The 15537-nt window shown below is 47.6% G+C and overlaps 1 protein-coding gene across 4 annotated transcripts; it reads left to right on the top strand.

Annotated features, from left to right (window-relative positions):
* Positions 1 to 437: 437 nt before the first annotated feature.
* On the top strand, positions 438 to 14677 carry TAGLN3 (transgelin 3). Of its 4 annotated transcripts, none has more exons than XM_081086405.1 (5): positions 438 to 947; positions 1232 to 1413; positions 2585 to 2759; positions 12661 to 12763; positions 14218 to 14677. In XM_081086405.1, the coding sequence occupies exons 2-5, from the start codon at positions 1234 to 1236 to the stop codon at positions 14357 to 14359; spliced, it is 600 nt and encodes a 199-aa protein (XP_080942531.1). In that variant the 5' UTR covers positions 438 to 947; positions 1232 to 1233; the 3' UTR covers positions 14360 to 14677. The 4 variants fall into 4 exon arrangements, with proteins under 4 accessions (XP_080942531.1, XP_080942529.1, XP_080942530.1 ...); XM_081086403.1 differs by having other exon boundaries at positions 817 to 947; positions 1232 to 1470; XM_081086404.1 differs by lacking the exon at positions 438 to 947 and having other exon boundaries at positions 1022 to 1413.
* The last annotated feature ends 860 nt before the right edge of the window (positions 14678 to 15537 follow it).

The raw sequence follows: 15537 nt of genomic DNA, 5'->3' as shown, positions 1-15537 counted from the left end.
AAAACTATTTGTTGAATGAACCAGAGAACAATTTTTGGCTGTTTCTCTCACGATAAGTACCCAGAGACTTAGACAAAACCAGTAAGACTCAATCTTTACTCCCAGACCAGGAAGATAAACTGCCAAACCCTTTAACAGTTATATATAAAAAAAAAAAATTTCAGGTCAACATAAGTTTGATGATTTCTTCTGAAGTCTTGTTTGCAAACACAGTTACCACTGATAACACATTAGTTGTCCTCTGCTGTTCCTTAATGAAAATAAAATCTTTACACCCTATCCAAATCTTTTATTCCAAGAGTTCTTAGCATAGTGAGCTCTTTTTAATTTATAAAACATGCTCTCGGTGTCTTTCTAGTAAAAACAGCATTAAAAAGCTGCAGTCCTTGAATAAGTCAACCTGAGGCACAACAGTTTCCCACAGGATGGAAGTTTCTGGATGAAATCTGGCTGGCAGCAGAGCCAGTTCATGGCTGCGGCTCTCAGCCCCTCCTGTCCCATCCTGCCAGACAACTGTTCCCTCTGGCAGCGGGGAGCGGCTTGGCAACCCCTGACAGATGGACAGCTGACTGCATGGACCCTCTCCCAGGCCCCATCCCCAGTGCAGCTGTGCGCTGGCCTGGGATCCGAGGGGCCGCGTCCCCCAGAGGAGGGGCAAGAATCCTGCAGCTGAGAAAGAAGCGCTCAGGGGGAGGGAGGCGGCGGAGAGGGCTGGCTTTTTGGAGGGTTCTTAGCAACGGCCCTGGTGTGACCTCCCTCAGCCTGGAGAAAATCGAATCAGTGCACCATTCTAGCAAAAGCCATGCAGCACAGGCAGCTGACCGTCAAGGCGGCCGTCCTCCCTGCCCGTTAGTCACCTGCTCCGTCCCATCTCAGGGTCCCTGCCACGGCAAAGTGCTGCTGGAAGGAGAGAGAAACGACCACCCAGCTGCCTTGCTGCTGTGAATGTGAGTCCCCGCGCATCATCTCCTCGGGCTGATAGGCGGGACCGAGAGGCGGGTTCCAGCGCCCCCCTCCCCCCGGACCCGCAGGGGCTTTATTCTAGAGTCGCTGGCGCGTGGCTGCGCTTTTCTTTCTTGTTTGTAGGTGAAATCCCCGCGGCTTCATTGGCTCCTTGATTTAAACCACGCCCGGTTTTCTGCCCGCTGTGCTGCCGCGGGGCCAGGCGGCCCGGCCACCTCCAGCCCCGCGCTATTGTGTGGATGCCGCGCGTGTCCTCTCTTCTTTGCAGCGATGGCTAACCGGGGCCCGAGCTACGGCTTAAGCCGAGAGGTGCAGGAGAAGATCGAGCAGAAGTACGACGCGGACCTGGAGAACAAGCTGGTGGACTGGATCATCCTGCAGTGCGCCGAGGACATCGAGCACCCGCCCCCCGGCAGGGCCCATTTTCAGCAGTGGTTGATGGACGGGACGGTAAGGACGGCGGGATCGGTGGGCAGGGCAGCCTCCGGGGCTTCCTTCTCTTTTCAGGTGAGGTTGCGGGGGGGGGGGGGGGGGTTGGGGGGGCAGCTGCTGCCCGCTTTGGGTCCCCTGGGAGGGCATGGAAATGCCTTGACTTACTCGGGGTTGGAAGATCTGCCCCCCCGCCCCCCCCCCCCGCCCGCGCCCCTTCCCCAGCTAGCTTAGGGGATTCTCCACCCATCCAACACAGCAGCTGCCTTCTGAGCTCTTGGCAAACCCGAAGCCCTTTTGCTCTTCCAGTGAGAATAGAGGTAAATATTTCCTTGAGATCGCTCCAGCCTTTTTGGTGCATCAGCTCATCTGGGGCCATCCCTTCCCCAGGGGAATGGTTGGTTACATAGTAAAACAAAGGACTGGGGAGACTCACCACCTTCCTTCCAGAGCCATGCCCCCCCCCCCCTCCCGGGGTGCTCCATGTCTGTCTGGTGAATGGAGGGGCTCTCAGGGAACTGAAGGGAATGCTTATTTGATAACTGCTTTTCTGACCATATGCTCCTGTGTTTGGGGAATCGGGGACCGCAGGCTCTGCTGATTCAAACAAGCCCATCGTTTCCCGTCAGGGTGTGACTGACTGTTGTTACATAACTGTTAACCCACGCTTCTGTTGGGCTGCCCAGCACTTGGGTGATAGGCACCTGGGAGGAGGGTACCCTGTTCCGTTTGCGTATACATCATTAGCATATATGGGATGAGTTACTGAAGGCTGATTCGGATCTGCCTTTTGATGGCAGAAATCATCTTAGATGCTATCATCTGACCACCCTGGGCGCCACCACTAGCTCATCCCTGCATTGAAATCATGGCCTCGTCCCTGCACATCATTTCCTATCTGTAAACACTCTTACCCTCACCCGGAAAAGGGAAGGGAGGAGCAAGGATGGAAGGATTCCTGGGCTACTGGGCTCACTGAGGTCAGCAGCAGCCCTGGGATGGGGTTGCCTGGGTCTTTGGGGTTTGGTATGGGAGCTTGGCCACCCAGCCTAGACCTCATGCCTGCCTGGGGCCCAAGACATGCCCGTGTCAAACCTCTCAGCTGTGTCCGGTGGGGGCCAGGGTTCACTGCATTAGTGGTAGGTAAATATTGAAGGGAAAATTGATGGCGTCCCTGCCTTTTCCCCTTCAGGTCCTGTGCAAGCTGATAAACAGTTTATACCCACCTGGACAAGAGCCCATTGCCAAGATCTCCGAGTCCAAGATGGCTTTTAAGCAGATGGAGCAGATCTCCCAGTTCCTAAAAGCTGCAGAGACCTACGGCGTCAGGACCACTGACATTTTTCAAACAGTGGATTTATGGGAAGGTAAACAGCTCTATGCCTTTGGGGATTGTTCTCCCCTCCCCCTCTCCTTGCCCATTTCTTTGTGAAATCTGCTCACGATGTTCTTCCCTGTACCTGTGTGTGTGTGTGTGTGTGTGTGTGTGTGAATGTGTTTGAGTGTGTGAAGAGGGGGCGTGCTACCAGCTGTCACCCAGGGGTGTTGTTAGTCTCCCCTTTATGATGTTCCATTGAAAGGGGTACCCTCCTTGAAGGAAAAGCACACCCCATTTCACAGCAGGGACCTCAAAACACTAAGGAATAAACAGAGAGGAAGCTAAAATCATTATATGGGTGCCATTCATTCCTGCTATCCCTCCCACATCATACCCTTTCTGAACAAAAAGCTACTGGAAGAAAGTGGGGTGTGTGTGAGAGTGTGTGTGTGTGTGTGTGTGTGTGTGTGTGGTGGTGTGTTCTGACTCACCAGCAGTGGGACTCAGATAAAGCCACCTGGTGCAATTTTGTCATTCAGTCTCAGAAATAAATAGCACCTCAACCGTTTATTAAACTAGGAGCTTGGTGACTATACCTTCCAGATATGTATTCTCTCAGAGAGTCTGATAAATGGTTTCTTCTTTCACATTTGTGAATTGACTTAAGAAACCTTAAGAGGCATAAAAATCATACCACATTTCAGGACATATATAACAATCCACCATTATTGGGGGAAATGAGGGGCGTGAAGACACTGCCAGAGAATTTGGGACCTATGATCATAGTGCTGTGTCCCCCTGAGACCAAATGTAGATGCCCACCCATGCAACTGTTCACACTAGGCCTACCTGGGCACAGGGAGATGCAGACCAATCCCAGCAGGGTTTCCAGGTTGACTCTGCTCTGTCCTGCTCATTGTCACTGGCTGTCATCAGCGACCCAACCAATAGGATGCTCATGGCATCGACCAAATGGTTCTCCTGGCAGTGAGAATGGGGTAACTTTCCTGTGATCAATAGACGATGAGATTTTAAGGGATAGTCAGATGATGGTTGAAATATATTTCTTGCAGAACATTATTCTTCTAAACAACTTATAAAGAAACTGTTGCCTCCTTAATCCTCTCACCCTCCTCTATGTTAGGCAGAGAGCTGGCATTTCCTGTTTCACTCACAGACAAGCAGTTAAAATTCTAAGATAACTGTCAGTTTTCCTTGTGTTTGCCATTACTTGGAAAATTGGGTAGTCAGACATTCAGGCCCGGCCATTGACTTCATGGGCACGTGCCTCCAGATCCCTGTGGAATGCTAGAGTTTATACTTTCTTTTTAGATCAAAACTATGGTGAGTTTCCCCAGCTAATGAAGATAGCTACTGCTTACTGATATTTTTCCCATGCACTAGGCAAGGTTCAAGTACTTTACTACATACTGCCAATCAATTCTCCTACAGTTCTATGAAGTAAAAGCTATTAATTTGCCCATTTCATAAATGACAAAACTGGAGCTTGCCCATGATTGCATGTGTTCATCATTTCGCTGGCTGGTAATTAGCAAAGTTCAGGAGTCAAACCCAATCTTTCTGATGCCAAACAATAAGGCCTTAACTAGTCTGCCATGCCACGCTTCGGCCAGTAGGCTGTTGCCTTCACCTAATCTATGAGTGAGCTGTTGAGTCATAATGATGATGGATGAGGCTGAAAAGGAGGAGGATGAGTCAGAGCTGTGTGGGACAAAAGGCTAGAGCCCCTGCACTAACTAGGGGGGTTTATGTAAATGGAAGGGGCCCCATGAGCTCCCCCACCCAGTACAGGAGATGTAAGAGGATGAAGAACCTGGAAGGTGTGTGAGAGGTGTGTCTCCCTAGGGTGCTTTCCTGACTTTCCATTACTGAGGATGCTTTGCTTACCTTTCCCCCTTTTCCAAAGACTCTACAGCACCCAGGAGGTGCTGACAGTGATGGGGGAGCGAGAGCAGGTATTGATCTATACCACCGCCCCAGCCCTGTGTGTTAGATACCTCGTAGGGAAGAGGGGGGTTGAGAGGCATGAGATAGGGTAGTGGACAGGTGGATTCCCAGACAGGTTAATGCTCCTAGAAAAAGCAAACAAGGCAGACACTGAGGGGTCTCAACCCCAGGCAGAAGAAGGATGGAGCTGTCAAAGAATTAAGGGAGGAAACCCACTCCCGAGGTGCTGTGGCCGGTCTGCTACAGGTAAGGTCATGCAGGAGGTAGGGAGAGCTGGCCACAGGAAAGCAGCGTGTAGGAGTGTTCAGATGGCCTCTAGAGTCCCCAGGGTGTGGTGGCCCTCTCCATGGAGGGGTAACTGAGAACTGAATTTCAGGGAGACTCATTTTAAACCTTAAAGGAGATACTTGACATCCCCCAAGATCACTGTCTGAAGCTCAGGCCAGAGCTGGTTTCTATGCAATGGAGCAAGAAAGAGGTGGGAAGGTGGGTTGCTCTTTGAGCAGAGAAAGGAGGTGGGGCAGTGGCCCTAGAAAACCCAGCAGTGAGCCCACAGATTGCACATGGACTGGGCAACTGAGGTTGGGTCCTTTCTGTAAAAGCTGGTTGTCATTCTTGAGTTTGGGGATGAATATGCAGGCCTTAGAGGGATGCTGTGAGGCACAGTTAGTGTGTCTATGTGTGTATGAGCGTGTACGTGTTTGTATACAGAGCTATTGGACCAGCCATTTGCTTAGCTTAGTGCCACATTCCCCCTGCTATTCTACACCCTGACTGTGGTTTTCAGTTTACTCACATTCACTCCTGATTCTGCCCTCGTGGCCCTGGCTTTTGCAGGTCCAGCCTTCCTTGCCTGAGTCCTCCTCTTCCTCCTCTGCATGCATGTTATGCTCCACACCTCTCAGCTCCCCTTGCCCTCTGCCTGGCATCTCTCCAAGGAGGGCTCATCCTGCCCATAGCTGCCCAGCGACTTTGGGCTGCTATTATGTTGCAGACATATAGAGCCTGGATGGAGCCCAGGCTGGCCAAATGCCTTCTACTTAGGCTTCAGTTATCTAGACAGGCAGAGGCTCCAGATGTGCCCACTATCCTGAAAACCCTTTTAGATACAAAGTGAAATGTTTGGAATGGAATGGGGGCACCAGAATGAAAGGTTCTGGACTTCAAAAAGGAACCCAAGGCTGAATGGTCCAGAAAACAACCCATTCACAGGGATGTTATAGACAAAACTAGTAAAGTTCCCCGGGAGGGAGCTGGTGATGCTGAAGGAGGAAGGGCACTTAGAGCATGGGAGGGGACTGGGCAAGTCTCTCTTCAATGAGAAGCTGAGTGCCTGGTTGGTGACTTTCAGGTAGGGCCACTGGAAAGGGTAGGGGTAGGGCAGGGCTGGGGCTGACTCAGCTGTCTGTGCTCAGAGGAGAGTGAACTGGAGGTTAGATTTCAGCATCTTCAGAGGGAAAGGGGGAAGGAGAGAAAGGGATGAGCAAGAAAAGTGTGTGTGTGTGTGTGTGTGTGTGTGTGTGTGTGTGTGTGTGTAAAAGAGAGAGAACATGTGAGAGTTAGTGAGTATGCTGGTCAGACAGACCCAAAGAACACTTATCGTGGAAGGTAGTCCAGTGAGTCAGAAATTAGACTGTGGTTCAGAGCTCTGCTCCATCACGTATCAATTAACTTTTCTAAGCCTCTATTTCCTCAGCTTAATGTAAATGGGAATAATCATATCTATTTCACAGGGTTGACATGGGGAATAGGTGAAATAATGCGTGAGCAGTGCTTAGCATAGTGCCTGGCAATAACATAGCATAATAAATGTAAAAATTACTGCTGTGATTGGCCTTTTTTTTTTTTTTTAAGACTAATACAAAATGAGAGCACAGGAGCAAGGCTGGACAGGCACAAATTTTGTCTTTTAACAAATGGATTCCATTAATGGCTTCACACAGAAGTTGGTAGGTTACCTGGATGACCTTTGCCCTCATTTGTCTGCCATTCCTCAGTAGGGAGGGGCAGGCTTTACACTTTTTCCCACCTCCTGGCCATTACCCTCCTTTTTTAAAAAAATATTTTTATTGATTTTAAAGAGGAAGGAGAGAGAGATAGAAACATCAATGATGAGAGAGAATTGTTGAGTGGCTGCCACCTGCATGCCCCCTAAGGGCGATTGAGCTGGCAACCCGGGGATGTGCCCTTGACCGGAATCGAACATGGGACCCTTCAGTCCACAGGCTGATGTTCTATCCACTGAGCCAAACAGCTAGGGACTGGTCATGATCCTCTTGATGTCTTTCCCCAATTTCAGACCCAGAAGATGTCAGCACAGTGGAAAGAGCATGACTCTGGGAGCCGGGTAGATGGGCTGAAACCCTTTAACTACATCCTAGTTGTGCGAACCAGTTTGAACTGCTTAGCTTCACAGAGCCGCAGTTCCCTTCTCTATAAACAGGCCTAACGCCTTCCTCAGAGGGTTCCTGTAATGATTAAATGTGTAAAATGCCTAGCACAATGCTGGCTTCTTTCCCCTACTCGAAGCCCCCCTTGACGACTAACCTTTGCATAACTATGTGGTGAACATTACACATGTAGAATTCTAGAATGTCAGAGCAGGCAAGACTCAAAGATCAGTCAAATCTGATTACTCTTCTCAGTGATTTTACTGATGATGAATGAGACACACAGGTTTTTCATGCCTCCCTGTTCCCCCTCCTGAATGGCTGGCAGTTAGGGGGGAGGTGGGTTTTACATCCGGGGATGGAGTGCCTGGAAAGTCCAAATATATTCTCTGAGGAGGTGTCACTGCATGTGTCATTCCTCAACAGCAGAGCAAAGAGACATTTCACCCAATTTGAGAGGTATTTTGGGATACTGTGAGGTGCCTGTAGTGACTTGAGACATCACAGATGCCTCCTGCTTGAAGCTTCCTTTTCTATCCGAACAGCCTTCACAGCATTTCTTATAAGTGCTGCTCCCAATTGTGTTTGGCTGCTGTTTTCTCTAGCAGATGTTCTCAAACTCCAGCGTGCATCAGAATCATCTTGTTAAAACAGATTGCTGGGCCCAGCCCAGAGTTTCTGAACTATTATGTGTGGGGTAGGGCCTAGGAATTTGCATCTCTTACCAATTCATAGATGACTCTGCTTCTGCTGGTCTGGGAACCACTGCCCTAGAGAGTTTCTCCAGGGAGACAAGCAACAAAAATTAATTAAATTCACAGTGCAAGCCCTGCCTCCCCTCTGACTTTTCTCCATTGACTATAGCAAGCTTTCCTCCACCTTGAAAGGAGAATTGGGGCCTATCCCTAACTTCTACTCAGGGAAATAAGAAATGACTCCTTCCACCGATTGCTTTCTCTCTAAGTCCCAGAAAGATGAAAAAAGTCAGTAATCCAGGAGTAGCAAAGGATGAGTCAAAACTGATGTAATATGGAAGATGCTTTGGAGCAGAATTTTGACCATAACACTGAGTTTTAAGTATTGAAAGTAGAATGTCCAACTCAACTTTCTCCACCAACATGACGCTTCTCTGGCCATTTCTTTTTCTTTTTACTGTTCTCTTTATATTTTTCTTTTCAGAGACATGCATAAGCTATCAAGAAAGTAATAAAAAAATCTTTGTTCTAGCATCTTTAGGGTAATGACCTCAGGGCATTAAGAATCCCTGAGGTTGGGCCAGGGGAGCCTTAAAATGCAGAACCTTGGCCCCACTCCCCAGAGATTACCATTTGGTAGTTTGGACTAGAAGAAAGACCACACTTAGAGAAACACTGTTTTGTGATGATGCAGTAAATAGGGAACACTCTCGCGTCAAGTGGAAGTAACAGTTGCTATCTGAGACTCTCAGAAAAGTTTTGTTGGTGAGACAGGGAAGCTACTGGGTCACCATCTTTTGTCACAAATTCAAGTTCTAATTAGCTTCCCCTGTGATAGGGGGCTAGAGGTAGCCTGATTAAAACTCCGAGCTGTTAGTATACACTTGTCCACTCCGCTTTCATATGTCTCTACCCTTCTTTGTCCAGTGGTCTCATTCTTCTTATTATTTTTGTTAATTCTCACCCAAGAATATTTTTTCCCAATGATTTTTTTTTTAAAGAGAGAGTGAGAGGGAGGGGAGCGGAAAGAGAGGAAGAAAGAGAAACCTCGATGTGAGAGACCAAGGCTGGGAAATGAACCTGGGAACCTTTGGTGCTTGGGCCAGTGCTCTATCCATTGAGCCACCCTGGCCAGAGTAGAGGTCTCATTTTTAGATCACCATTAGGATTCAGCCTCATTTCTGCTCTCCAGCATCTAGAAAATTCCCAGCACTTAGTTGGTACTATTCTTTTTTTCTCCCCCTTGGGAGAATAGCCTTGAGCAGTGGTTTTCAAACGATCTTGCCACAGTATCTAGGGCAGTGGTTCTCAACCTTCTGGCCCTTTAAATACAGTTCCTCATGTTGTGACCCAACCATAAAATTATTTTCGTTGCTACTTCATAACTGTAATGTTGCTACTGTTATGAATCGTAATGTAAATATCTGATATGCAGGATGGTCTTAGGCGACCCCTGTGAAAGGGCCGATCGACCGCCAAAGGGGTCATGACCCACAGGTTGAGAACCGCTGATCTAGAGGTAGCTTTCAGGGATCAAAGAGATTCCAAGCTCCCAGGCCTCTGAGCTGGCTTACAGCTTGGAGCAGAGCCCTTCTAATTATTGATTTTACTATTTGACTTTGAAGAAGATATCTCTGAAGGAAGGAGTTATTGCTTAACAAATATTACTTAGTATTTAGCACATGCCAGACATTTTGATTTTTTAAGAAATTAAAAACCAAAGAACTGGAGCTTGCCTATCCCACCTGGCTGCATCGGAATCGCCTCAGGAGATTGTCCCAGAATTTGCATTTTTAAGATTCGCAGGTAATTCTGATGATCAGTCTCATTTGGGAGCCACCAGGTGAAACCCAAGTTCCTCAAACTTGCCTCACAGAGTTTATTAAAAATATAAACTGCTAAGCCCCACCTGTTGAATCAGTCTCCCCAGGGAATGACCTCAAAATTCATATTTTTAAAGAGACCCCTGCACCGTCCCATAAGTCATCCAAGAAGCTCTTGCCCTGAAGCAGGCTGTGTTCTCGGCACTTGGCGGTGACACAGCAGTTTAGCTTTCCTTGCCTTCTACCTGGCACACTTCACAGATACTGCTTCATGTCGGTGCTCCTTTAGACATTTAAACGTTTGACCCCAGTGACAGGGATCAGCCTCCACAACGGCCCCTTTCCACCCACAGCCCTTGATCTGGGTTTCAGAGCTGGTCAGGGAAGTGCAGCCTGAGTGCTGGAAATCTTCCCAGAAACATCTACCAGAAACGGAACCACACATGACAAGAAACAGGCTAGATACCAACTAGTTACAGACACAGATTTCTGTTCATGGCGTTATTTAGAATCTGGACAATAATAGACTTGAACTGCCTTTTCTTGCTTCAATCTTATTTGAGTTGAGACCTGGAGAAATGATTTCAGACAAAAACACTCCAGAACTTACCGCCATTCGCGGCTGGTGCCTTTGATCTTGTGGGGTCCAGGAACTGTGGCCAGTTTTCTCCTCCCAGTGCGTTCGCTCTGGACTGGCACTGAAGCAGCCACTGCCAGACCTTCAGCTCATCCCTGGTCACCGAGGCAGCTGCCTCAGCCGCCTGCGATGGGGACCCATGTCAAGTGGCTTAGTGGACGGTTTGTGTGCTTTATTTTCAGAAACCAGAGCTAAAGCCAGGCCCTGGTTTACTTGGTGGGTGAATCAAGTTAGTGAATATCTCCAGATTCGTTTTTCTATCAATACATTGGGAGGAATAACACCAATTCTATGGGGTCAATGTCGCGTATGGTAAAGTGTTTGGCCTATAATTTACATCAAATCTTTTGTCTTGGAAACTCTCTTAAGGAAAACCTTTCTATGTTGTTCCTATCTAATGCCTCCTTCCCTAGCTTCTTTTGTCCCAATCGTGTAGTTGCTTCCTTTTCCATTCTCTGGGATGAAGGTGGGGTGGTCTTTATAGTTCTAGGTATCTTCCTTTTACCCCCAACTTAGTTCCCTCCATCCTTTCTGGGCTCATGTAGTATATACTTTAGCCAGCTACACGAAGGGGGCTTGGGTCTACGGTTAACAGAACTTGCTTCGGCACCCATGGCTCCAGGAGAGTGTCTGTGACTGAGTTGCTGGCTGTCAAGCTCCACAGATTCCCAGAACCTGGACATACCAACCATCGGAAACATCCCTAGTGCGCTCATTGCACAGAGTGGAGATGCGTGATCCACCCTAACCCTCCCGAGCCTCCCTGTGCTTAATCGTTTCTCTAGGTTCTCTTTAGTGACTCACTACTTCCCAGCGTGGTCCTTCAGAGCAGCATCACTGCAGTTCTATTTTTTTTTTTTTAAATATCCAAGTATCCTGCTATTCAGCGACAATTACAGAAACGTTTTTCATCTGCAGAAGAGAAAAATCATGCTACTAACCACATCTGTCTTTCCTCTTTCTTAATTCTCAGTGTTACTTGTGCTCTCTTCCTTCCTCTGCTGCCCAGGTTCTCCATTCTCCACTATCCCAGCTGTCCCTTGCGTCTTGGGGACTCTACATTAAGAGCATTTTATCCCTGTAGCCATTAACCAGTCCCACAAGGCCTCAGGATCCAGGAAACCACCCCTGGTTAATGGGACGGAGGAGAGAGGCGAGGAGAGAAGGATCTGCTGTCTCTCTCATCTTTGAATAAATGGACATCCTGAACTGGACTTCCTCTGTAGGCCTTAATTGCTTATTTTATTAGAGTTGTACTCCATTCTCACTTCCCGTCTGCCTTTCCCCCAGAACCCTGTATTTCCCCGTGACTGTGCGGCAGCGGCTGGGCTGGAGAGCCGACAGATGGCTCACTCAGCCTGAAGGGAGCCTTTTAATCTTTGTCCTTTAACTTCCCCCACTCCCCAGCAGGCTGAATGCTGCCTTCCTTTCTAACCCTGTGCCTTTAGCTTTTGCATTCCAAACTGGTTCGTATGGACCTTGGATCTGGTTCTAAATTGCAGGGCTAATCACATAGCAGCATCTTTCTCAGTCCAGGACATGTTAGTCAACTGGAAGGGAGGAAGGGAGAAAAGATGGGAGGAGCAGGCTGACCTGGAGGGTCTAATTGCCTTCTCCATGGGTTAAGGGTCCCTGGCCTGGTCCCTGGTCCCCTCAGCTAACAGTGCTTCCCCTCCCATCTCTCTCTCTCTCTCTCTCTCTCTCTCTCTCTCTCTCTCTCTCTCTCTCTCTCTCTCTCTCTCTTATGCATGCCTGCCTACCACTTATTTATTGTCTCCATTAACTCCTTCAAGCAGCACAGAATAAAGGGTCTGTCATCTGTGTCACTTGAGTGCTTCTGTGTTGCTTTGTTTTTCCTCATTTGCCAGGCCTCCAGCCCAAACAGCCATGTGAATACTCAATTTGATGCACATGGGTGATTTTAGATCCTTTTAACCCAGATAAAGTGAAAGGGAGAAGCCACCTGGGGTTTGGTGCAGTTAATCCATCCAGCCGGTTTCTTTCCAGTCTCCTTTTCTCTTTCCCGTCCTGAGGAAAATCCTCTTCCGTAATCCACCACCAGTCTGCCCACAGGACTTCTCCGCACCACTGCCAGCAGGACCCACCCGGGCCAGGGCCTCTGCTCAGAGTGGGGACATACCTAGATCCGAGCTGCTAAGTGTTTGGAGTGTCCGATTCATACAGCAACTCTGAACGGGTTAGAAACTGGCATCTCTGGTATGCCTCATATAGAAAAGAATGAGCCCGGTGATTTGTTTGTTTGTTTCTTTCTTTCTGAGAGGTTGGGCTCTGCTTGTCTGCAGGCCACTTTGAGAAGTATTTCCTATCCCTGTCCCCAGAATGTGATTGCCTGCAGCCCCTTATCAGAATTCCCTTCCCGAAGGCCCAGCCCCCTCTTTCCAGATTCCTTGGCTTGAATCTCTTCATTGGTTTCCAGGGAAGGACATGGCAGCTGTGCAGAGGACCCTGATGGCTCTAGGCAGCGTTGCAGTCACCAAGGATGACGGCTGCTACCGGGGAGAGCCATCCTGGTTTCACAGGTAAAAGCCTTTCTCGGCCCTGCGGGAGCAGAGGTTGACTTGAATGAAAGGGAGCATCTGAAGCCTTGTAGTTCCCGGAGGCTATTTCAACACAAAGTCCCTAGGGACAAGCACTCCTGTCCCCACAACTGAGTCTCCCAGAGCAAGGGAAGATGTTGATGTTCAGGCCATCATCCCCCTGGGGCAGAAATGGTCAGGCCTTTGCTACCATTGCTTCCAGGTTCTGTTCCTTCTGAGATTGAGCAGGACTAAATTGCTTTTCTCAGAGGTGGCTTGATGTCTGAACTTGGTTTTATTATGACCCAAGTAGCCTGAATCAAACTAATATCTATTTCTCTCTCTCTCTTTCTCTCTCTCTCATCTCTCTCTCTCTCCATATCTATCTATCTATCTATCTATCTATCTATCTATCTATCTATCTATCATCTACTAAATGAAGGGAAAATATGTCCTATTTGCCTGAGACAGTGGTTAATACTTGTTGTCCTGGTGTATTTATTAATAGTACTCTCAGAAGTGGCCTGGTCTGAATTGAATAATAAATTATACAGTCATGTCAGTAAAGGGCCTTTTCCTAAGGAGTTTTGTTTTGTTGTTGTTTTTCAGGAGTTGGGGGTAGTAGAGAGCTGAAACTCAACCCAATAATTCAGTGGGAGATGAAGCGAAAAGAACGTGTTGTACCAGTTAACTGACTCTTCATTTCCCTAACCCCCCTTTTCTTCTTTTTGATGGTTAAAAAAAGGTGCAAGTCTGTGTTATTTCAAAAGAACTTGGTCTAAAAAATCACCTAGATATTGGCCAGTTGAAATTCTGGTTTCAGTCCTAGTTTTATTAATGACCTGTCATGGTCTCTAAGGCCCCCACAGCCAAAATTAGTTACTATCTGGCCCTTTGCTGAAGTTTGCTGACTTCTTATCTAGAGTAAGAAATTTCCCCTTTATAACTTCTTGGTCTTTCAGCTCTAAAATGGAACTTTAACCCTTGGCCTTTACAGGGAAGGGTGGACTGGGATTAATGACATGCTTTGTAAGAAGAGTTGGTTTTAATTTTCATAAGGGTTTGAAGTAACTGTGAGAAAGAGGGTGACAGAAAAGTTATCCAAGAGTGAAGTCCCCAGAGGGGCAGCTACTGATCTTGGCTGGAAATTCTAGAAAAACATCTGGGCTTCCAAGGAGTAAGAGCTCATGCATTACAGCAGGGCTTGCGTGTGGTAGAACCATTGCTCAGGGTAGGGCCATAGCTCAGGGTAAAACTATAGCTTAGGATAGAACCATAGCTCAGGGAAGGGTCATAGTCCAGGGTAGGGCCATAGTTCATGGCCAGACTGTAGCCTAGGATAGGGCCTGCTCTTCTATCTTGTGACCGCCCCCACCAAAGCTTGTCTAACTACCTATCTTGGGAAGGGTTTGAAAACCGTCAGAATGACATTATTCCATCTCCCTCCCTCTGCCCAGGAAAGCCCAGCAGAATCGGAGAGGATTTTCAGAGGAGCAGCTTCGCCAAGGACAGAATGTGATAGGCCTGCAGATGGGCAGCAACAAGGGCGCCTCCCAGGCGGGCATGACGGGGTACGGGATGCCCAGGCAGATCCTGTGAGACGCTGCATCCGCCCCCAGTAGAGAGGACGGATGTTCCACACCACGGGTCTCTATGACAAAGAAATAGTTAGTCACCTTCTGACCTTTCTCAAAGCCTCCTGTCCCTGGTTTTTGCAAGTGCTGCATTTCTGCTGAGAACCCGCGTTGCCTACTGCTGCCACCTCCTGTTCATTTAGAACTATGCAAAGACTCCGCTTCCTCCCCTCAGCTCCTTCTTTGCCCTCAAGTCTCCGTTTGTCTGATTATTTATTTATTTATTTCCCCAAATTTTCTCTTCTCCACTTACAGAATACACCAAATAAACAAATTAGTCTTATGTCTTAAAGTGTAATGTTCATTTTTTTTTGCCTTAGGGATTTTGCAGGTAGGACTGATTCCTATTTCACTCAAGTGGACACTAGGATAGGATTAAGCTGTAGTTGTAACCGTGGAAATAGAGCTTAGCTTTGAGGAAGCTCTTATAAGGTTGTAATGTTTATCTCTGAAATTGCAGTAGACAATTGAGAGTTTTGCCCACTCTGAGAGCCCAATGTCATGAGTTCAAGAATAAGGTCTTTGACCCCCCACATATTTTTTGAGTACCTACCTTGTTCTTATTATTCTAGAGACTCTGTGGGGAATGAGCAAGCCCAAACCCCAGTTCTCACGGCACTCTCTATAGGTGCCCAGGAAGTGTCTGACGGGTGGGTGGTTTTATCAAATGAATGGGTGATGAGCAGCTGAAGGAGTGAGCAGTTTTCACTTCTCTAGCAATAATCTTTTCCCTGCAGGCCAGGCCCTGGGTCTGATGATGACAGCTATACAGTTTTTTTCATCAGCCAGGAGTGATAGGCAATGCAAATTGCTTGTTTCTAGTTATAGGGTCTAAGCCCCTAAACTACTGCCTAAGACAGATCTAGCATGGATGGGATAGGATTTAAAGATTCACTCCTCCACAGAAAAATTAAGAAGGCAAATTAGTCTGGGGACCACCAAGTCATCTCATTTTTGCTACCAGTAGAAATGAGGGTGCGGGGGGAGGAGGAAGTAAAGCAATGCATTTAAGTAAGAAAATAAGTAAGGTCTTTTATCCACATACTGAATTGTTAATAAATAAAAAAAGGTAAAAGTAAAAAATAAATGAAATTATAAACATTACTAAACTCTGTTTAGGTGGTGGTTTTTCAGACTGAGTTC

Source organism: Myotis nattereri, assembly GCF_964212035.1.
Source record: "Myotis nattereri genome assembly, chromosome: 3".
In the NCBI taxonomy this organism is placed as follows: Eukaryota; Metazoa; Chordata; class Mammalia; order Chiroptera; family Vespertilionidae; genus Myotis; species Myotis nattereri.
Note: the sequence above shows the minus strand (reverse complement) of the source record. Positions and strands in the feature narration are given on the sequence as shown.

What these genes read in the sequence shown, in the direction of transcription:
- TAGLN3 (XM_081086403.1), top strand. Translation starts at nt 1,234, where the DNA reads ATGGCTAACCGGGGCCCGAGCTACGGCTTAAGCCGAGAGGTGCAGGAG. An exon ending in AACAGTGGATTTATGGGAAG is followed by an intron (nt 2,760 to 12,660) that starts GTAAACAGCTCT and finishes ATTGGTTTCCAG; the next exon opens with GGAAGGACATGGCAGCTGTG. An exon ending in GAGCCATCCTGGTTTCACAG is followed by an intron (nt 12,764 to 14,217) that starts GTAAAAGCCTTT and finishes CCCTCTGCCCAG; the next exon opens with GAAAGCCCAGCAGAATCGGA.